At 42.3% G+C, this 23419-nt stretch overlaps 1 protein-coding gene across 1 annotated transcript in view; it reads left to right on the plus strand.

The window, feature by feature from the left end:
* The first annotated feature begins 35 nt into the window (after window positions 1–35).
* The window catches only part of LOC141049750 (alpha-2-macroglobulin-like protein 1), a 160939-nt gene continuing 137555 nt past the window's right edge, over window positions 36–23419 (plus strand). The window contains 11 exon segments of the mRNA XM_073546477.1: window positions 36–303; window positions 10772–10955; window positions 12736–12895; window positions 12999–13051; window positions 14758–14778; window positions 17590–17746; window positions 18234–18318; window positions 19103–19170; window positions 19173–19258; window positions 22244–22358; window positions 22865–22971. Of these exon segments, the coding sequence (XP_073402578.1) occupies window positions 236–303; window positions 10772–10955; window positions 12736–12895; window positions 12999–13051; window positions 14758–14778; window positions 17590–17746; window positions 18234–18318; window positions 19103–19170; window positions 19173–19258; window positions 22244–22358; window positions 22865–22971 (1104 nt within the window). The 5' untranslated portion in view covers window positions 36–235.

Here is a 23419-nt window from a genome sequence, read left to right on the forward strand (position 1 = left end):
AGGTCCACATTGGCACAATTTCTCTGAGTGATAGAATAGTAAAATAGATTTGTCTGTCAGCAGTTATTTGATCAAGAACTTGTGTTGCAATGTAATATTTAAGCCTAAATGCCCTCACACAAAAAGATCTCTTGCCCTTAGTCATTTCATCAAAGTCACAGAAGAGGTCTAATCTGCCCTAATGTTAGTAGTGCTAGACAATCTCACAAAAAAGAAGCAAAAGTCTTAACTCAAAATGCAGCTTCTCCTCTTATCCATTTGTTTCTCCATCTTATCCTTGGAAGAAGCATCAGCTTCAGAACCGTGAGTTGATTAATAATTTTTTACTTGACTTTACCTCAACTAAAACGATGTGTTGATCCAACAAGTAATTCACAATTTCATGTTAGCCAAAGGCCTGAAAGCCAATACATCCAGACCAGGTTTACATTTTTTCTTTTACTTTATACTTTTAAATTCTTCACTTGCTTTACTTTTTCCACTTATTAGTCACAATGATTCAACTTCTCATGATAGATCATATAAAAAGCTAATCCTGTAGGAGCTGATGAGCATTGAAGTAAACATCTGGTATATCGAAAAGGATTACCCTTCTGTTGTACCAGACCCATGCTGCTAGTACATTATTGCAGGTGGTCCATTACAGATCTACTGGTCTTGTTTAACCTCTCAGATCATTATTCACATCCTAAGCTCATTAAATCATCTTACTAACCAGATATTCTCAGAATTATTTTGCCAATTAGTAGCAAGCACCAACATTCTGATATAAACATTAAAAAGAACTTGTCACCATTAAAAATCAGTGCAATCTGCAGGCTCCATGTTATAGAGCATGGTGTCGTCACCACATAATGTGGGACGTTCTGAGATGTTGTGCCTCTTCCAAATTAAGCTGTAAAATTCAAATACATGCACAGAAGAGCCACTCTAATACATTAAGACTCAAATAAGATCTCTCTTTATTACATCATCGGGTCAGTCTTTATATAGGTTATTAGTATTCATACATGGTAATAATTAGTGATGGGTGAACCCCCCCCCGATGTTCGAGATCGACGGGTTCGCCCAAGTTTTTTGTAAAGTTCAAGTTCAGGGCAGGAGATAACGCAAACTTGCGTCTGAACCCCGAGCTCGGACTTATCAGATATGGGATGGGGCAGGGGGGCTGTAAAAAAGCATGAGCGGCCCCGGATGCAGATGCACCCGGGAAACAGCGGGACAGGAGGAAGCGTCGCTGGACAGGAAAGTATAATTATAATGTTTATTATAAATTTTCTGCTCTTTTTTACAGCAGCTCTGGACCCAAACTGAAACACGGGTTTCCCATGGAAACCCATGTTCGGGACCTTGCTACAGAAACTATGTGTTTGGTATGGGTCCCAAACTTTACAGTTTGGGTTTGCCCATCCCTAGTAACAATATAATTGGCTCATCTTATCTCTAAATATGTGCTGTCAGCAGCATACATACATCTCATTGGCTAAAGGTGAGTCTGTCTACACCCAACTGGAAAGTTAGGTATGTTTCCTCTCCTTAGTTTCATTTATCCAGCTTTCCTATGTTTTCTCTAAGTCCATCAGACAAAGACATTCCTAAGGGACACCTTATCACAAAACACACACACACATAGCTCAAAATCCATCTTGGAAAGCAGAAGAGAATATATGCAGAATATCCACAATAGAGTCAGGATAGATAAATGCCGTATTTTTCAGACTATAAGACTCACCAGACCATAAGACACACCTAGGTTTTAGAGTAGGAAATTAAGAAAAAAAATTGAAGTAAAAAATGTGGTCAATTCTTTATTTAATATCCCCTATCCTGGTGTATATGGTTCCCTCATCCCCATCCTGATATACATGGCCCCCTCTTCCCTATTCTGGCATGCATGGCCCCCTCATCCATATCCTGGTAGGAATCGTCACCCTCATCCCTATCCTGGTATGCAGTGCCCCCATCTCATCCTAGTATGCATGGCCCAATTTCTATCCTGGTATGCAGGGCCCCATCCTTAACCTGGTATGATTGGCCCCCATCCCCGTCCTGGTATACATGGCCCCATCCCATGTGCGTGGAATGTGCTGAATATTTATTTCTCTTAAGTAGCGGCACACGTGACCGCTGGCAGCTGCAGGAAGGCTCCGGCTGACACTGTGCTCGCTATTAAAGAGTAATGAATACTCACTTCTCTCCACATACGCAGTCACAGTCTTGGCGTGCAGAACAGTGAGTATTCTAGCAGCTGCCCTTCAGATTGCAAGTAGCGAATGACATCCTTGCCATGCACTGCTTACAAGCATAAAGCAGCTGCTGTTGTTTTAATGTTTTCTGATGGGACCATGCATGCCAGGATGGGGGTGAGGGCCAATCATACCAGGATAAGGATAGGGCCATGCATACCAGGATCCTATTAAAGAGAAATCAATATTCATTGCCCTTCATGCCCATGGGTGTGGAATGCAGCGAATATTCATTTCTCTTTAGCAGTGGGCATGGGAGTTAGCCGCAGCAGCCAACTCCTGCTTCTGTGACCCGCTCCCCCACCGCCCCACTACAACCAGAGCTGGTACATTCGGACTATAAGACGCACCCCTCATTTTCCCCCACATTTTTGGAGGAAAAAAGTGTGTCTTATAGCCTGAAAAATACAGTAATTTCTGCTCTCACAGGGGGAGCTGAGTAAATTAATACATAGTTTTGTGAGAAAATATTCAATATAACCTGTGATTTCATCATTTAAATCTCTGCTCTTTTTTTAGATTTTTGGTCCATTGAGCGTCCCACCAGTGACTAACAGCTGTCTTTGTATGTACTCTTATACAAAGAAAGTCTTTATAGGACCCCCCACTTGTCTAATAATCTCACAAAGAGCTTTAGTTGATTAAAACCCAGGTTATACTGATTTTTTTCCATAAAACTATATTTTAATCTATTACGATCCCTTTGATTTTGACAGGATGCCTGCAAATTGGACTGCATTTTCATGGTGACAGGTTCCCCTTAATTAATTGGGTTTGTGGAATGAAAATTAGAACAAGTCTGCAAACACAAATCATTTACTAGCTAGGAACACTGAACCTTCACACAATGCAAAAAATTGCAAAAACACTACACAGCCCAAAATTATTTGAAGACACCATGCAATGCACTAAAAATGTTCCACCTTTCCACCACTCCACGAACCAGCAGAGAAGACTATTTTTTCTACATTGGGTTACCACTATTTGAACCCAACTGGACTTACTTTTCCGTAGTCCCTACATCTTCTCCTTGACCATCATATTTCATTTCAGTATAGGAAATTCCTACTGAACACAGCTTTGTTCACATCTGTGCTATTATTGCCTATAATGGAACAGAATTACAAAATGATGGCAGATGACAGAAACTAACAGTATCTGATAGAGCCTGAATTGTCCAGCTTTTTCGCAATATTTGCAGTGGAGCCTCCAATGCAGATGGGAACACAGCCTTAGAGGGGATTTCTGGCCTGAAGACATTGATTGAGCATCATTTAGATAAAGTCATCAGTATCAGATAGGCAGTGATCTGAGACCTGGCACTGCCACTAATCAGTTAGCTCTGCCAGCCAGATCTAAACGGTGAATGGAGCTGACCATTGTCAAGAGCTGCAACTCCGCTCCTATTTTCTTCAATAGGAGCTGAGCTGCAGTTCTTGGCAGTGGCAAATACAAAGAGATCAAGGCTGTAAGCCTGACTAATAACAGTTGCTGGTGGTGGTGGTAATGATAGGTTAGATCATTATCCTAAGGCTGGAAATTCCCTTTATTTCTAGTTGTTAATTACAGCCTGAACAATGCTCATGGAAAAGCAATTATTTTTACTGCATTTTATATTTATACTTCATTTAGTGCATTCTTTAATTAGATGTTTTTATTTCTCTTTTATTAAAAATAAAAAGAATATTCAGTACAGGAATTTGGATGATTAAGGAATCCAATATAATCTAACGATAGTTTTAAATCTAAATGATAGTTCTTTATAATAACCAACGGTTTGGGGTATGGTGAATCTAAGATATAGGTGTCTATAATTTTATATGTATCTCTATAATCATGTTATAAATGCAAAATGATCAAACTGAGTAGATCAATCACGTTATCTGTTAGTTCTAATTATCAAATGTAAACTTTAATGAGCTTCGAGAATACACAGGTTAGGACCGTCCCAATGGGTATACCTTGTTGTGGTGGGATGGCTTTTTATGCTTTTTTTGCTCAAAATAGCGTTATCTAAGAACCCTATGATTTTTACTGTACATATACTATTACCCATTACTGATTTACTCGCTGTAGGGCATTTGCTCATTTTTGGGTTTTTTTCTTGGATTTTGTCAAATGTAAACATATACATATGTTTGATCTTGCTCTAAACTGAGCTGAGGGGGTTCTGAAAAAGCGGTGCAAAAATAAAGTAATAGTAGACACAGTGAATATAAAAAACGTAGAGTAGGACTGCCCCATATGAGAATGCTGTGACGTGGCGGGGTAGCTCAAAGAATTGATATCAATTGCTTGTTAAATGACTTATTTTAAAGTACAGTTAGAAATCAATATGTGCATATGCACTTTATGTATTGCGTTCTGAACATAGGCAGCGCTGGCTTCCCACCTTTTTTATTTAATAGTAGACTTACTTATAATAATCAATGCAGCATGTGAGTAGGAACAATAGATGATCAAATATGGTTGTCAGCGGATGCAATTGCTGAAAATGATATATAAATTAATTAATATACTAGTAATAAGGTCACTAGGTATTGAGCGTCAGTGGTGGACACTTACTTGAATGAACATTGGTGACACAATCCGGGGATAAATTGGAATGGCCCAATGGTAATGCTAAAAATAATGTATATAAGCTTGAATTTGCGTATATAGAAGTTTTTCAACTGTAAAGTTACCAGTCTACTAAATTGCAAGATGGCACTTTCTTGTGCTATCATTGGTGATGCAGTGCCATAGCAGAGTCCGTGAGTTCTCCTGGATGTCTGCGTGCAGGGCACAGAAAGCTGAGCAGCTTACCGCGCGAAGCGGTGCTTCAGGAAGCTCAGTTGCTAGGTTGCAGAGGACGCGAGCACTTGGCGTGCAAGGCACAGAGAGCTGAGCGGTGCTTCAGGAAGCCCAGTTGCCAGGTTGCAAAGGACGCCAGCACCTTGCGCGCTTTGGCCGGAAGCGGCGCTGAGGATGCGGCGTGGTTGAAGTGGGATGGAGCTGATGTGACGCCACAGATCTGCAGGACGAATAGGCGTATGGGAAAATCTACCAACGTATTTCGAGGGGTATCTCCCCTCTTCATCAGGGCTATGCCCTCAATAAGCATCCAGTTCTTATAAATGCTTCTCCCTTCCCTCCATGATTGTACATTTCTATTATCATGTTCTTAACAATAAACAAACAACAGTTCCAAGTGAGACCACTCCATTTCAATGCAGCTATCATGACATTTGTAGATACTATAGATCCGTGACATTAACCAATCAGCGGCAGGCATAATTATGGAGGGTGGGGAGAAGCCTTAATAAGGACTGGTTGCTTATTGAAGGCATAGCCCTGATGAAGAGGGGAGATACCCCACAAAACGTGTTGGCAGAATGTCCCATATGCCTATCCGTCCTGCAGCTCTGTGATGTCACATAAGCTCCGCCCCCATTCAACCACGCCACGTCCTCAGTGCCGCTTACAGCCGGAGAGCGTGAGGTGTTGGCATCCTTTGCAACCTAGCAACTGGGCTTCCTGAAGCGCCACTCAGCTCTCTGTGCCCTGCATGCCAAGTGCTGGCTTCCTTTGCAACCTAGCCACTGAGTTTCCTAAAGTGCCGCTTTGCACGGTAAGCTGCTCAGCTTTCTGTGCCCTGCACGCAGACATCCAGGAGACCTCACGGACTCTGCTATTGCACTGCATCACCAATGATAGCACAAGTAAGTGCCATCATGCAATTTAGTAAAGCCTGGTAACTTTACAGTTGAAAAACTACTGTCATGGTCACGTATGTCTGGAGGCAGCGAGTACAGCAAGGCGAACCCATGTGACACACGTGACCCTGGATACACCACCTCCAGTGGGGCGAATTTAAATAATAAACACGTGCAGCTGGATACACCGCCTCCAACTGGCGAATTTAGACATTACACGTTTATACAAGTCTGGAAATCCCGCCTCCAGTAAGGCGAATTTAAACAATAAGGGAAACCTGGGAAACATAAACAATTGTGGGCCCTGCGATAGGGAATAGGGAAGTGGAGACCTCCTGAGCTCCCCTGAGCCAGTGTCCCTGCACTCCTAACGTTCCCTATGCCGGTTCCGCACCGGGCGCGCACAGGAACCTAAAAACCCTAGCTCGCCCTAGCCTAAACCCTCACTAGGGAATTGGTCAGTGCGGAAACTAATCCCACCACTGCACTAAAACACACATGAGGAAAGATGACAAAACAGGGGAAACACCACTTAGCTTTGCTCTGTTGCGTACGCTCCTAGCAACAGAGCCCACTACCTGCGTGCATCTTCTCCTCCACCCGGATCCATCACCTAACAGGATTCTTCACCATAGTGCAGCCTTGGAGCAGAGTCCACCACTAATTGCAGAAGTCCAGTAACAGAGTCCCAAAGATGAGTTCAGCTCCTGCCCAAAAAGTCAAGCATGCTTGAGTCCAGCTCTCAGCAACCAAGTCCGCATGCTGAGGGCAACTCTCTCCATAGTCGTCACTCCACCAAGCCGTGCAAGCACTTCCTGCCAACACCATAAGCTGTGACTCCACCACACCATGCCAGCCCTTCTTGCAGACCACCTAGCTGCCACTCGTCCCCTCTGGCTGGGCTGCGCAGGACTCATGTTCAGCTCCTTCTTTCACCCAGGCTTCCTTGTGAAATGAACACACAATGTCACCAACAATCATTGAACCCACCTGGCTCTCTTTTATAGAGCCTAACACCTGATTTGTAATTAAGTGCACATTAAACCAAAGAAACTAACGTGCACTACCACTCACCACCACCGGGGCAACTCAGAATGAACGACACCACGTGTGATAATTCTAATGGCCACCGGGGGCAATCACATCACTTTGGCACCTAGCAAAAGGGAAAAAAAAGTTCACTTTGTCCATTTAAACTGTCAGATCCACGCTGGATCATGACAGTACCCCCTCCTTAATGAGGGGCCTCTGGACCCTCAAGACCACTCCTCGTTAGGGAAACACGAACAGCGGGGATGCCCAGATCCTGAGTTCACCCCACCACTACCTGACACTTCAGGTTAATGACAAACGCACCGCTTGTATTGGCAATATGTGTTCTGGAGGCACCACTCATCTCCACAGCGAAGACCTGGGGAACGTGTTTATGTATGTGTATGTTTGCTATGAGCTGATCAGACTCCACAACACACTTCCACAAGATGTTTTTTGGTGGCCACCCATACATGCTCGTTCACACCCGGGTCTGGACCTGAAAGTTCATTGCACACATTCGTTTGTCATATATTTGGTGAACTCATTCTGGACTCGACAACAGAGGCGTCCCTCTGCTGTTACAACACTCACACCCCCGCTATTCACCAAGGAACACCACCCTCCAACCCTTTCACCATGAGGTCTGCGCCTCCCAGGGTTGGTTAATGGCGAGGGGTGAGATTTGTCCCTACTCCCCCACAGCACACCTGCTGCACACACCTGGAGGAGAAGGGGACAGGAATATGGAGGAAATATACACTCGCTGGTCGCCTTTCTCCAAATGACCAGGAGGGGCGGCCTCTTCAGTGGTAAAGAAGATTTGGCGTCAGCCCCGCGGACTATACACCAGTCTGCTCACTACAGGGACGTACCCCTTCACCTCGGGGAACTCCAGACAGCACCATGGGGATCACCAACTCCACCCACCTGTCTGGTTACGTCCACCTGTATGAACAAGTCCCGCTCCCCAGCAGCGACTCTAGGGGCTTTTTGCCAGACCGCAGCCGCCATTTTGATTTCCTGGTTATCTGAGCAGAGGCCCCAGACCCTGATAACTGCTGCTGCAGCGGCTCTAACACACCATGCCGCTCCTCACTCACCTCAGTGAGGCCCAGCAGCAATTACTCACAGGTCTCCACATGGCCAAGGCTCACCAGAAAAAAAAAAGTAGGGTTGGTGATAATGTCATGGTTACGTGTGTCTGGACGCAGCGAGTACCGCAAGGCGAACCCATGTGACACACGTGACCCTGGATACACCGCCTCCAGTGGGGTGAATTTAAATAATAAACACGTGCAGCTGGATACACCGCCTCCAACTGGCGAATTTAGACATTACACGTATATACAAGTCTGGAAACCCCGCCTCCAGTAAGGCGAATTTAAACAATAAGGGAAACCTGGGAAACATTAACAATGGTGGGCCCTGCGATAGGGAATAGGGAAGTGGAGACCTCCTGAGCTCCCCTGAGCCAGTGTCCCTGCACTCCTAACGTTCCCTATGCCGGTTCCGCACCGGGCACGCACAGGAACCTAAAAACCCTAGCTCGCCCTAGCCTAAACCCTCACTAGGGAATTGGTCGGTGCGGAAACTAATCCCACCACTGCACTAAAACACACATGAGGAAAGATGACAAAACAGGGGAAACACCACTTAGCTTTGCTCTGCTGCGCACGCTCCTAGCAACAGAGCCCACTACCTGCGTGCATCTTCTCCTCCACCTGGATCCATCACCATAACAGGATCCTTCACCATAGTGCAGCCCTGGAGCAGAGTCCACCACCAATTGCAGAAGTCCAGTAACAGAGTCCCAAAGATGAGTTCAGCTCCTGCCCAAAAAGTCAAGCATGCTTGAGTCCAGCTCTCAGCAACCAAGTCCGCATGCTGAGGGCAACTCTCTCCATAGTCGTCACTCCACCAAGCCGTGCAAGCACTTCCTGCCAACACCATAAGCTGTGACTCCACCATGCCATGCCAGCCCTTCTTGCAGACCACCTAGATGCCACTCGTCCCCTCTGGCTGGGCTGCGCAGGACTCATGTTCAGCTCCTTCTTTCACCCAGGCTTCCTTGTGAAATGAACACACAATGTCACCAACAATCATTGAACCCACCTGGCTCTCTTTTATAGAGCCTAACACCTGATTTGTAATTAAGTGCACATTAAACCAAAGAAACTAACGTGCACTACCACTCACCAAGGCCGGGGCAACTCAGAATGAACGACACCTCGTGTGATAATTCTAATGGCCACCAGGGGCAATCACATCACTTTGGCACCTAGCCAAAGGGAAAAAAGTTCACTTTGTCCATTTAAACTGTCAGATCCACGCTGGATCATGACAACTACTATATACGCTATTTCAAGCTTAAACACATTTTTATCATTACCATTGGGCCATTCCAATTTATCCCCGGATTGTGTCACCAATTTTTATTCATGTAAGTGTCCACCACTGACGCCTCAATACCTAGTGGCCTTATTACTAGTATATTAATTAATTTATATATCATTTTCAGCAATTGCATCCGCTGACAACCATATTTGATCATCTATTGGTCCTACTCACATGCTGTGTAAGGGGGTGAAGTACAGGAAGAGTTGAGAGAGAGAGTTGCCTCCTCTGCTCCGTGCCCGGAACCACTGAGCAGGGCAGCAGGTTCCCCGGAAGACACAAAAACAGCCTGTTCAGCAGCCAGGAACTAAAAGGGAGGAGAGCTGAGAGCCGGAAAAGTGCGCAGGTTTTCCTCAGAGCAGCGCAGACATCAGACAGGGGAGGACGCTGACACAAACTGGGAGAGAGATCTCCGGTACAACCACCAGAGTCAGAGAGACCACGTAGAAGGACTGCAGACCGTGAGTACGTGAAGCGAAGTACTGCAGTGTCAGGAAGGTTGCGCACTCACCCCTGTGATAAGACGTTTCTCTGCAAAGAGACTGCACTCTGTGCTAAGACTTTTTCCTGCAAAGAGACTGTGTTCTGTGCTGAGACTTTTCCCTGCAAAGAGACTGTGCTCTGTGCTGAGACTTTTCCCTGCAAAGAGACTGCACCCAGTGAAAGGGCTGTGACCTGCTTAGAGAGACTGTACCGCGTACAAAGTTCCGGTGGCCCTTGTGTTAATGCAGAGCCCCTGATTCTGGTGGGAAAGCACCGATGCGGATTTGGAAATAGGGACTTGGAGCATAGGGGATATCGTTTGTCTCATGCCCCTCTGGCTCTGGCAGTAAGCCCGCATATCTCGGCTGGACACTGTTAAAGGCACAGGATACAGAGTACTTCAGACTACAAGCGCTGCTGGTGATTCAGCGCCAACGTTGGAGAAGAGTGACCCTTTAATCAAGACCCTTTCAGACTGATAAGTTCCCCATAGGAAAACTACCCTTATTACTGTTCAGTACTGTTCATGCCTTTTGTCTGCTTGCTTAACTCATTTTCGTTATATTCATATTTACACTGTTAATTATGTCAGTGTTATCCCCTGTAAATAAACCTCCCTTTAACTGTTGGTCTGTTCCGTGGTGACATACTCATCTCCTGCACTCTATTACAGATGCATTGATTATTATAAGTAAGTTTACTATTACTTTATTTTTGCATCGCTTTTTCAGAACCCCCTCAGTTCAGTTTAGCCGGGTGATTACTTTGTATTTTATCTTACCAGATTACCTTTTACAGGAGAACACACAGAACCTGTTTTTATCACCAGGTGCTTCTACCTTCACGGTTCTATCCTCTCTGGGTGGAAAGCGCCAGTGTATGTTTTTAATCTAATTCAAATGTTTGATCTTATTCAAGGTATTATGCAATTACAGTACCTGCTCAGATGATCTACCCATCACAGGAGAAAGCATGTATTTCTATCTGGAAGTTGAAGGGGGAGCTACAACTTAAAATGGAGTTAAGGAGAGAACAGAAAAGTGTGCTGGTGACAGAGGACACAATCAGCACCCCAACGTATTTTCACTGTTATTCTTTTGAGGTTAGCGGAATGTTCTTACAGATCATAGACGTTCATGTCTTGATAAATTCTTGAGTTCTACACCATGTGACAAAGCCACTGGTAAGGTGCTGGAGGGGAGATATGTATCGCTGCGGTTAAAGGCTTCAGTGATGTAAAGCGAAAAGTTTTCCTCCAGCACATTATTTGCTGCGAGGGTTTATCAGCAAATTTGTTTAAAGGTTTGGGTTTTTTATGGACAACCATAGTGCTGGTGGGAGGTTGTCCACTTATTCTCCACCCTAGGTATTGTCTGGGCATTAATAGCTGGACTCCAGTGGCAGTCATTATTCAGTAGGGCTGGAAAGAGGGAAACTCCAGCTGTTTGTATTTTGAGGACGAAAGACTGAATGTGCTGCCCCTGTGTTGCTCCAGAGTGGGCAGCTCCCTGCAGATGTATGGACTGTGTTATAGCATTTTGTAATTTTGGTTCCCTGTTTTGCTCGATGGGCTGTGTTCATTTTTCTTTTCATGTAGGTTTATGCTGTCTATATAATAAACCAACAGATGATTTAAAAAGACAGTGTTCCTGTTTTCTACCTCTGTGTACCACTGAGTGTGCTGAACTACCACAATAGCTACAAAAATAGTGAAGTCCATGTGCCCTGGTACCAAGTGCCAAACTATGTAAACCAATTATCATGCATATAGGTTTGAACCCTTGAGCCTGTGCTCTGTGGTTGGCTTCACTATCTACTAAGCCACAGCAGATTCAATTTGTCAAGGTGTTTATTGGCTGTTAACCTTGCTTTAGGCTTTTTAGATTAACGGGAATCTGTCACCCCTTTTTTGAGATATCATATAATGATATCATTCAATTGTGAGTCACATAAGGATTCTCTCAGTACTTTTGCTTCCCCCTGACCCCGCACCTTTCATGCATAAATACCTTTTAAATATCTGTTCAGATGTATGTAAACTGCCACGGTCCGGTCCGATGGGCGGGGCTTATTCAACTGCTCCTCCCTCCCTGTCTTGCTCTACACAAGAAGAAATGCGTAGAGCAAGATGGGGGGGGAGCAGGTGAATAAGCCCCTCCCAGTGGACCGGACAGCGGCAGTTTACATACATCTGAACCGATATATAAAAGGTATTTGTGCATGAAATGTGTGGGGTCAGGGGGACGCAAAAGTTCTAAGAGAATCCTTATGTGACACACAATTGAATGATATCATTATATGATATCTCAATAAAGGGGTTTCAGATTCCCTTTAAGAAGTGTTTTCATTTATTCATTTGTCTGCCTAATCAACTTTCAGGTGCAGCTATATATATTTCCCCTGGGGGTGTTACCTGATAGTGATATTCTGATTTGGATGTCCAGCCATACTGCCATTGTTTATGCCAGTCACTGAAAGACCTGCTAGGGTTTATCTCTCCCTGATTATGCTTTTCATCCTGCACCTATTGTCTGTTTCTTGTTTAGTAAGTAGGCCACATACTCTTTAGCAGTACGTAAATCATCTCATTTTGTATTTCGTGGTTTGTTTTAACTCACTCTGGTATCTCTTTCCATCTTAGCACTCCTTCCTTTCTGTAGGTAAATCACACTCTGCTCTGCACTTCAGTTTCTTAGGAGGAATGTGAAGCTCTCAATGGCCTTTCAGGGAGTATAAGTCCCAGTTTCCATTTCTTATTTTGTTGTCAGTGCTATTACACACCTTTGCCGTAGCCACCTTATTTAGACACAGGTCTAGGGTTATGAACTGAACTTAGCAGTAAAAATTTGTAAGAATTTCAATAAAACTTCATGTTTGCTTAGCTTCCGACTGTGTTGGATGAGAACGAAGTCTGGTTCTTTCATGTTTCTGCTCATGGAGACAACATAAACATTGACCAGAACAAGAAGATCATGCTTATTAAAGGAGATCAAATGACTTTCATCCAGACTGATAAACCCAACTATAAGCCTGGACAAACAGGTAGATATCTACAGTCACATTCTTTTTACATCTTTTGGATGTGAACGAAAAAAAAATTGGATCCACAGCTGAAGTTTTTGACATCACATATTTATTATTCCAGTGAGTTTCCGTATTATAACCTTGGACAGGAACTATCATGCAAAAAATGACAAGGTGAGATGTTTCCTTACTCTTTATATTACCTTTGTGAATAACTAAATGAACGTGAATGCTCTTACATATGGCCATATGGCTTCAATTGATATATGATGAGGCTGTGTGCATCAGTCGTGTGCACAGTAAATTAGTCACTTTGATAATTTAGATGTAATTGATATAATTAAACTACTGTATGTAAAGGCCCCGTTATACTTAACGATGTCCCAGTGATCCGACATGATGGGATCGCTGGGACATCGTTAGGCTGATCGCTGGTGAGACAGCCCCTCCAACGATCAGGACCAGCGACACTGGAAGCTGGTTTCTAATGTAAACATCGGGTATCCAGGAGCCGCGACTCTTGGATACCCGATGTTTACATTAGAAACCAGCGTCCGGCATCGCTGATCGCTGGTCTCTCGCTGCCATACGCAGCGATGCGTGCTGGCCAGCAGGGGACCAGCGATCGAAAAATAGCCCAGGCTGATCGAGGACGATCAGCGATAACCGGCAGGGGGGCCGGTCGCAGATCCCCGTCACACACAGTGATCTCGCTGGTGAGATCGCTGTGACGTCACAAAATCAGCGATCTTGCTAGTGAGTTCGCTGTGTGTGACGGGACCTTAAGCCTGCAATGGAAAGTCTTAAAATCAGAACAAACTTGAGATCAAGGTTTTGTTATACAAAGTATGAATGGAATGGTGGCCACTCTATTTATGGATAAGTGATAACTTTTGAGATAACAGTTGAGATAACCCTTTTAGTGTACTATATATATAGGAAATTTCTGAAAACAGAGTTTATGTAAATCAGACATTTCATAAAAGTAATTTCTCCAATGAGAATAAAAAACTTTACACCTCCTAATCGTGACACCATTTTTGATTTTTAAGATGCATCTTATTACCTATATGAGAATATAGTGTATTAGAAATTTAGATCGGATATTTGGATAGAGAGAAATATTAGAAATCAAGAATGAGTTTTAAGTTTTGGATTGGACTGTTTTTCAAATTGAGATGAATATATTTGTAGGACTAAACTAACAGAAAAGAATCCTATTGTCTATTTCAGGCATCCTGGTGGTTAAAAGTGTTGTCCAAGATTTTTTGCATTGTTTTTCTATCCTTAGGATAAATCATCAATATCTGATCAGTGGGGGGGTCACAATCCAGCACCCAACACCCCCATCGATCATTTGTTCCAGGTCAGAAGTGCTCAATTGTGGAGCTACATGGCACAGAACTATTAACTATATGGTAGCCACAACTGGTTATTGCACATCCGTCCCCTAATGATTCGAATAGAGGGTGGATGTGCAGTATCTTGTTTTGGACACTACGTAGTTAACGGAGGTGTCCTGTGTAGCTTCACAGATAAGCATTTCCAGCCATCAGCTGCATCGGGAACAGCTGATAGGCGAGGTGCCAGGTGTCCTAACCCAACTATTAAAAATGAATCACCTATCCTAAGCATAGGCTATAAATGTAAAGGTCTCTGACAACCTTTTTAAGTGGGTAGTACTGCAGCTTTGCAACCTGAGTACTGAGCTTGGTTAATACTAAAGAAACTTTGTCTTAGAACCTGAATGTTCTCCCAGTTCTTTCACAAGATTCCCCAATAATCTCTAGTTTTTTCCTACACCTTATCCTTTATTCATGGCATAACTGGCTTCATATAAAACAGTTCTTATTGTAACCATGTAATCATTTATTTTACAGTATCCACTTGTGGAATTGATTGTAAGTATTAAAAGCTCCTGATACATGTACAGAAACACACACATACATATGATCTCTAAGTGGAGTGACCACTGAGAATCCACAGATCACTGGAATGGGGATCTCCAAATTCCCTATGTGAATGGAGTTGTAATGTTCAAGTGTAGGAGCAGGTCTATTTACTTTTTATAGGAATAGTGAGTGGTCTCCCATGCTCACTACTGCTCCATTTCCGTTGGGGAAATGTGATAAATATTATTGATGGAACAGCCGATTTAAAGTTTTCTTCTTCAGGACTCTGACATTTTGAGAAATGCGACTTTTAGAATTGTTAAGGGTTTGTCTCATTACTCCTACTCCTGGCCATATGTTCTTGTAGAGCATACTGATAGTCAGATGGGGTTTCCCCGCTTGTAATCTACTATGTGACAGACTCAAGAGACTGTGACTGATTTTCATTGGGAATGTCTAAAGGGGGTTTTACACTAAGCGATATCGCTAGCAATATCGCTAAAACGTCACTGGTTTTGTGACGTTATAGCGATATTGCTAGCGATATCGCTATGTGTGATACTTACCAGCGACCGGCTCCCCCGCTGTCCATCGCTGATCGCGCGAGAATGTCCGGCTCCATTTCTCGTCGGGCGCTTCCTGCTGAGACTTCCTGCTGTGACGACGAGCGACGCTGGACGCGGGCGGGAGGACGCAGGATTGCTGTGTGTGAATGGTAAGTATCGTGCGCTGCGTCGCTGCTGCATCGCTGTGAGATCTTTCTGTATGAAAGCTCACTAGCGATCATTTAGCGATGCACCAGCGATCCTGACCGGGTCGGATCGCTGGTTGGATCGCTGGTGCATCGCTAAATGTAAAAGGGCCTTAAGGGTTATGTACAATTGGGAGATTAGGTCATATAGATAAAAAATTAAGATGGTATAAATCCAATTGAGCTTAGTCATGCGAATGTAATTGAGAGAAATGTTATGATTAGTGATCAGCGAGTATACTCATTGCTCGGGAATTCTCTAGCATGCTTGGATGATCTCCGAGTATTTTGGTGTGCTCGGAGATTTAGTGTTTGTTAAAGCAGCTGCATGATTTGCGGCTGCGAGACAGGCTAAATGCATGTGTGCAGCTGTGTTGACAAACACTAAATCTCCGAGCACGCCAAAATACTCGGGAAAACCCGAGCAACGAGTATACTCGCTCATCACTAGTTACGATGCATGAAGAGTAGTTACTGTGCTATCACAGGAGAAGCCTAAGGGTCCCGTTTCACATAGCGACGTTCCAGCGATCCAGACAACTACATGACCTGGTAAGGATCGCTGGTGTGTCGCTACATGATCGCTAGTAAGCTGTCAAACAGGCAGATTTACTCAACGACACAGCAACGATACGGCGATCTGTATAATGACCTCAGCAGTCATAGGGACCTTGTCACACAGCAGCTATTCTGATGACTCACGCCTGCATCCCTGAGTTCTGCGTCGCCAACGAGGTCGCTCATCGGCGTCAAACACAGCGATGCATGTTGGCCAGCGGGACGCCAACGATCAAAAAATGGCCCATGACATTCGAGCACGATCAGCGATATCCAGCGAAGGGGCCGGTCGCTGCTTTGTGTCACACGTGGCGAGATCGCTGGCGAGGTCGCTGTGGCATCACAAAATCGGTGGCGTTTTAGCGATCTTGCTAACGATCTCGTTATGTGAGACAGGGCCTTTAGGGACAGGGTGTTTGAAAAAAGTTTGCACTTCTATATGGAGCTATTCCTGGATTTACTTCTTAAAAAATATGTTTATGTTCACCCATAGCTTGGCTTTGAATGGAGTTTCATGCAACAAAACCAACTGCTGAAAGAGTCCTCTTTGTCTTAGATCAATCATTACTAACAGAGATGGATACAGTAGGGGCACATAGGCAACTATTACATAATTAGCCCTGATTAGCTCCACTTGGTTGGCAGGACTAGTCTGTGACTGCATTGTGAATACATTGCCAGCATAGATGCCAATAAATGCATGCCTATTGTGCCTTACAGGAAATATAGCCATAACTAGGAGTAACACAGAGAGAAGACAATTGGACTATGTGGTGGGTAATTTGGTTGGTCAAAAAGGTAGAAGGTAGAAGGTGTCTTAAAAGGGTTGTCCACTACTAGGACAACCCCTTCTTAAACTACATGTTATTCCCTGATAACATAATAAAGCCTATACTCACTTCCCGTGCCGGCTCCATTCCAGCTGTGTCGGCACTCGCGGTCACGGGACTGCGATGCGGTTGAATGACACGTGATGCCCGGTGCCCAGTCAGCGCTGGTGTCACTGTCTCTGCCTTCAGACAAACTGAGTATGAAGAGGAAGTCTGGGATCAGCTGCAGCCCTGGCATCCTCTTCATGTTCAGATTGACCAAAGGCGGAGACAGTGACACCAGCGCTGATTGGGTGACGGCATTATGTATCACACCACCGCACCACAGCCGCGATACCACGAGTGTCAACACCGCAGAAACAGCGCCGACACAGGAGATGAGTATAGGCTTTATTATGTTATCGGGGTATGACATTTAGTTTAAGAAGTAGTACTCATAGTAGTTGGCAACCCCTTTAAGACATCAATTAAAAGTTGCAATTGTAGTAAACATAGCATTTCACAAATGTCGCTTCTCAGCTGGTCTGACAGGTTTTTATGGCCACTTCATCACCATGTAAGACAAGATTAATCAGAAAGTCAGTAATGAGCTCATGTTACCTTTCATGTAGAACACAACAGTAATGAGCCTTCACAAGTAACTTCATTATATCAGGCCGATATGTGTCTGCTTACTAACAGGACCCGGATGATAATCGGATTGGACAATGGTTGGATGTCTTGCCACATCAAGGAATCGCAGATTTAAGTTTTCCTTTGGCAAATGAGCTATCACTAGGACAATACGCTATAAGTATACCCAATGCATACAGAGCTGAGTTTTCTGTATCTGAAGACGGTAAGATTCATATTTTGTATGCTGTGAATAATTTAAAATAATTGGGTGTACAGGTTATTCCTGATATTATCCATTGGCTAGGTGATAACTTGCTAATCAGTGGAGCTACAACCACTGAAAAAGTACATGGAGCGTTCCCCACACAGGTATGTCTCCATTTTATTTCCTATGGAAATGCTGGAAATAGCTGAGTACAGCGCTCACTTCTCTCTCAGCCCTGGTCAGTACAGTAAAGTTATGGTAAGTAGGTCTCACACCATGTAACTTGCAAGCCATATCCTTTCTATTGACACTTTGCAAATCTTAAGAAGAGGGTTGGTGGACTTGAAGAATATTTCATCAAGCAAAAACATTGCTGGTTTCATTGCAAATTTGTACCAGAAAAAAAAACACAATTTAATCTTTTATGTCTGAATGTGCTTGATTTGATTTTACATACAAATTTCTTGTTGCTAATACTTTCTAACATGTGAATTTTTCACTTCAGTTGTAAAGAGATTTGGTGTTAACATGAATGTTCCAGAAATCCTAACCGTGATGGATAAATTCTTTACCGTGAAAGTTTGTGGAAGGTATCAGTCCTATATTTATATTATTATAGATGAAATATAAATTCAGGCAGGACTGTACATAGAAGAGAGGAGACACACAGTAAAGATCATACCGGGTACCCTATTATGGTAACAGGTTTAACCACAAATGACTGAAAGGCGTTGTGTTTGTTTTCCCCTCTAACTCTTTTCTATTACCAAAGAGCTGATTTAACAGATCACTTACTTGCTAACAGTTCCTCAGGGGAGGGCAATCCTGTACAGATTATTGTCCACTCATTAGCCAAGGTGATTGGATCAATCAGAGCAGAACTATCTCTCCAAGGAGCTCAGCATGGTCTTTCTTTTTATTATGTATAGACTTCCATCAAGGCAAACATTAGCTTTATCCTGATATAGACAAGGATGTTGTACTTTAAAATCTGTAGTTCTCCTTTTTGTTGAGATCACACTATGAAATTGACAGAAACAACAAGATTATTACTGATGCGTTTCTGTCGTGGACTAACCAAATGGAGATTTTGCATGGTAAAAAATGGTAGTATCAACAAGACATGTCCCGGTACATGACCACCTTTCAAGTAAATGGATTAAATATAAATGGTAGGATTAAGTATTCACATTCTTAATAAATCTTTATTCTGACTCAATGTGTGACATCTCCAACTGGGGACCCACGGTATGATAACCATATGGTTTAATAAGCTATATTGACAGGAATTGTCTTTTTGAGGTAGCTCTTATAAGAATTCTTTCTGACCCTATAGATGACGCTGATAATAAATGATATATTATTATATTTTAGGTATACTTATGGAAAGCCAGTTTCAGGATCTTTTCGTCTCTCTGTCTGTGAAGAAACTGCACAATCATCTAGTTTTTTTTTTTAGATCCCAATACTGACCTTGATATTATTGATGAAATGAATATTGGTAATTGCCAAAACATAACTGGAGTGCATGTAAGTATGAATACAAAAAAAGTACCGGTAATTACACTAGATTCACACCATGATAACATGGAAGTCTTCGTTTATTTTTAATATAATCTCAACATTTGTGTGAGGCAGAAGAGAAATCACCAGCTCAACTATAGGTTAAAATTTTGCTTTGGAGAGCCTGAAACAGAAGCCATTCCAAGGAGGTGATCAAATAAAAATAAAGACATACATTTGTCCTACTCGAGCCTCATATAATAAAAATCATCACTTTAATTCAGTACTTAACTATATGTCCCAAATGTCCAACTGGGGGTCTGTATGTACGGGAGATAGGACAAAAACTTAGAACAAGGATGAATTCTCATTGCCACATGATAAAAGAAAAAAGAATGGATCTACCTGCAGTCAAACATTTGTGTAGCCCTGATCACAGCATCATTCATGGATATGTGATAAGTATTGAAAGGTAACTTCACATCCCAGAGAGACAGAAGAGTGTGGAAGTATAGACTTATCATGACCTTTGACACATTCAGAGCAGGAAAGAATGAGTCGCACAGATTTATGTCCTTTTACATCAATTAATGACTGTGCTCCTCAGACATCCTGGGGGCATCACAACCCTGGACCAGACCTTAATCAGAGGACAATAAAACTTTCACACTCCTTATCTATGAACTGCTCTAATACTGCCACAACTGTTTTTGACCTGTCCCACATTGATAGTTCTGCTATCAATAGATAACTCTAGATTTTGCATTATTCTATGCCTGATGAAGAGACCTGAGTAGTCTCAAAAGCTTGCCATTTGTTATCATCTTTTCATTTAGCTATTAAATGGTATCAACCACTGAGGACTCTCAAATTTTAATATTTTTCCATCTACTGGTTAACAAGGTACAAATATATATTTTTCCTGTATCACTTTAATTCAAACTCTTAAAAATTATGTAACAGTGGTGAGTGAAAAATACTCATCAACTTGTTTCAAACACTGTGTGCATGCCTCTTCATGATTAAGAACACACACGGCATTTGAAATGCGAAGATGAATATTTTTCATTCACCACTCTTACATGGGGTTCAATAGTTTGAATTAAATGACAGAAAAACCCACAATGGTCACAGAAATAACTTGAATCTGACATAAGTAATAATAAATTAAAAATCTATGAAAATGAATAAATGCTTTTCAACCATGCTTCCACAGAATTTAAAAAAAAAAATAAAACTCATGAAATAGGACTGGACAGAAAAGATGGTACCCCTGAAAATGATGTGACAAAGGGACATGTTAAATCACGGTGTGTCCTCTAATTAACATCACAGGTGTCTACAATCTTGGAACCAGTGAGTGGCCTGTATAGAGGGCTATAGATACTCACTGTGCTGTTTGGTGACATGGTGTGTATCACACTCAACATGGACCAGAGGAAGCGTAGGAAAGAGTTGTCTCAGGAAATTAGAAAGAAAATTATAGACAAACATGTTAAAGGTAAAAGTTATAGGACCATCTCCAAGCAGCTTGATGTTCCTGTGACTACAGTTGCACAAATTATTCAGAAATTTAAACTCCATGGGACTGTAGCCAACCTCCCTGGACATGGCCGCAGTTGGAAAATTGATGAAAAATCAAATGGACGGATAATACAAATGGTAAAAGAGCCCAGAAAAACTTCTAAACAGATTAAAGGTGAACTTCAAGCTCAAGGAACATCAGTGTCAGATCACACCATCCGTCGTTGTATGAGCCAAACTGAACTTCGTGGGAGACGACCAAGGAGGACACTATTGTTATAAAAAAATCATAAAAAAGCCAGACTGGAATTTGCCAAACTACATGTTGACAAGCCACAAAGCTTCAGCAAGAATGTCCTATGGACAGATGAGACAAAAATTGAACTTTTTGGCAAGGCAAATCAGCTTTATGTTCACAGACAGAAAAATGAAGCATATGAAGAAAAGAACACTGTCCCTACTGTGAAATATGGATGAGGCTCTGTTACGTTCTGGGGCTGCTTTGCTGCTTCTGGCACAGGGTGTCTAGAATCTTTGCAGGGTACAATGAAATCTCAAGACTATCAAGGGATTCTAGAGAAAAATGTGCTGCCCAGTGTCAGAAAGCTTGGTCTCAGTCATGGGTCTGGCAACAGGAGAATGACCCAAAACACACCGCTAAAAACACCGGAGAATGGCTGAAAGGAAAACATTGGACTATTCTGAAGTGGTCTTCTATGAGCCCTGACCTAAATCCTATTGAGCATTTTTGGAAAGAGCTGAAACATGCCGCCTGGAAAAGGCAACCTTCACACGAGACAACTGGAGCAGTTTGCTCTTGAGGAGTGGGCCAAAATACCTGTCGAGAGGTGCAGAAGTCTCCTTAACAGTTACAGGAACTGTTTGATTGCCATGATTGCCTCAAAAGGTTGTGCAGCAAAATATTAAGTTAAGGGTACCATCTTTTCTGTCCAGGCCTATTTCATGAGTTTTATTTATTTTTTTTTAAATTCTGTGGAAGCATCGTTGAAAAGCAATGTCTTTCTTTCATTTATTCATTTTCATAGATTTTTGATTTATTATTACTTTTGTCAGATTCAAGCTATTTCTGTCACAATTGTGGGTTTTTCTGTCATTAAACGAGGGGTACCAACAATTTTGACCAGGTGTGTATTCGACGTGAGCTGGTCAAATGTTTGTCTTTATTTTCATAGCTTGAGCATCCAAAATTCCCTCTTTCTCCAAGGTCCTACTTTATTGGACTAAGTCTAGATCTTCATATGGGGAGGAATGGATGAAAATGGTAAACTGTAGGTCATCCTCTCAAAACACAATGAGTATGGTAGGACTTCTATGTTTTTTAAATATTCTACTAATTAGTGATAACAAAGGTGGGACCAACCTATTAGACAATTAATCTTTATTATTCCAGATATTCATATCCAAAAAATGCTGAGTTATTTTTCTTTTTTTCTATTTTTCCTTTTCTTTCGTTTTTTTTTTCATCAGTCAGATGACAAGGGGTGTCTATCAAGAGAGATTGAGCTTGCTTTTTTCAATATCTCCACTGCAAAGCCATATATGCCTTTATTAATCATAGCTTCACTAACAGAGGACATTTCTGGTGAGTTACATTCTGTATAAAAGTAAAGTATATATAAAGAGGTTGTAATAACTTGTTAATCTGTGAGGCATTAACCTCCGATTGTCAGAACATCCGGTTGGCAGAATGGGGATCTTTTGAAATGTAGCGGCAGACAGTGCAAACGCTTGATTGCAACTCTCTTCATTCCCTTTGTGGCTTCCGAGCGTTGCGCTCAGCTTTTTACAGAAGCCCCTCTGAGAAAGAATGAAGCAGTCACAAACTCCAGTGACAATTCTGGTGTAAGGAACACCAATGCTTTGGATGAATTTTTCAGGCTGTCATTGGCTACCGTTCCTTCTTCGGCTCTTTTCTAGTTCAACCATTTTGCCCAAAACTGGTGTGTACACGGAACAAGTCATCAATTTTTTGCGCAATTCAGTTTTTTAGACAAAATTCTGTAACATTTAAAGGTATTTTATTCCAAAATTCTGATGCAAACATCATGATGTATCAGAGCCATAATCTTTTTGTTTGTGTATTCTTAGGTTACATTGAAAGAACGTTCAACGTTACATTTGTTCTCAATCGCCTGGAGATGAAGTTTGACAACATTCCTGATTTTTATCAGAAAGGAATCCCGTTTACTGTTAAGGTGATGATATAAGTATAGGAAGATTTGTTTTTTTGAGAAAATAGGGTCTTGGAGAAAAATAAATTGGCATGGAGAATGCATACCAGCACATAGAGCCAGAGCTACTATACAATACCTTAGATGTCGCGTGTACAAAGTTATTTAGAGAAAAAAAAAACATAAGACTTCAATGGGATATGCCACAATTTTTTTTCCTGTGAAATTCAAAATAAAAATAACTGTGCATGCCTCCATATGAAATTAGCCTCTTAACACTTTCCTGTGCTTTCATTTTTTTCCTCTCCTTTGAGTTTCACAAGAGAAAAAAGTGATTTAAAAAAATGCAAATAATGAATCGGTCCCGTAGACTTATTACATGGATATTTACTCCAGAATAATTAATTAAATTTTAATTTATAGATTTATACTTTACAGTTCCATTTGGCTTTGCATAGGATGAGTCTTTTAT

This window comes from Dendrobates tinctorius, unplaced genomic scaffold (assembly GCF_039654945.1).
Source record: "Dendrobates tinctorius isolate UK_male_01 unplaced genomic scaffold, ASM3965494v1 ptg000147l, whole genome shotgun sequence".
NCBI lineage: Eukaryota > Metazoa > Chordata > Amphibia > Anura > Dendrobatidae > Dendrobates > Dendrobates tinctorius.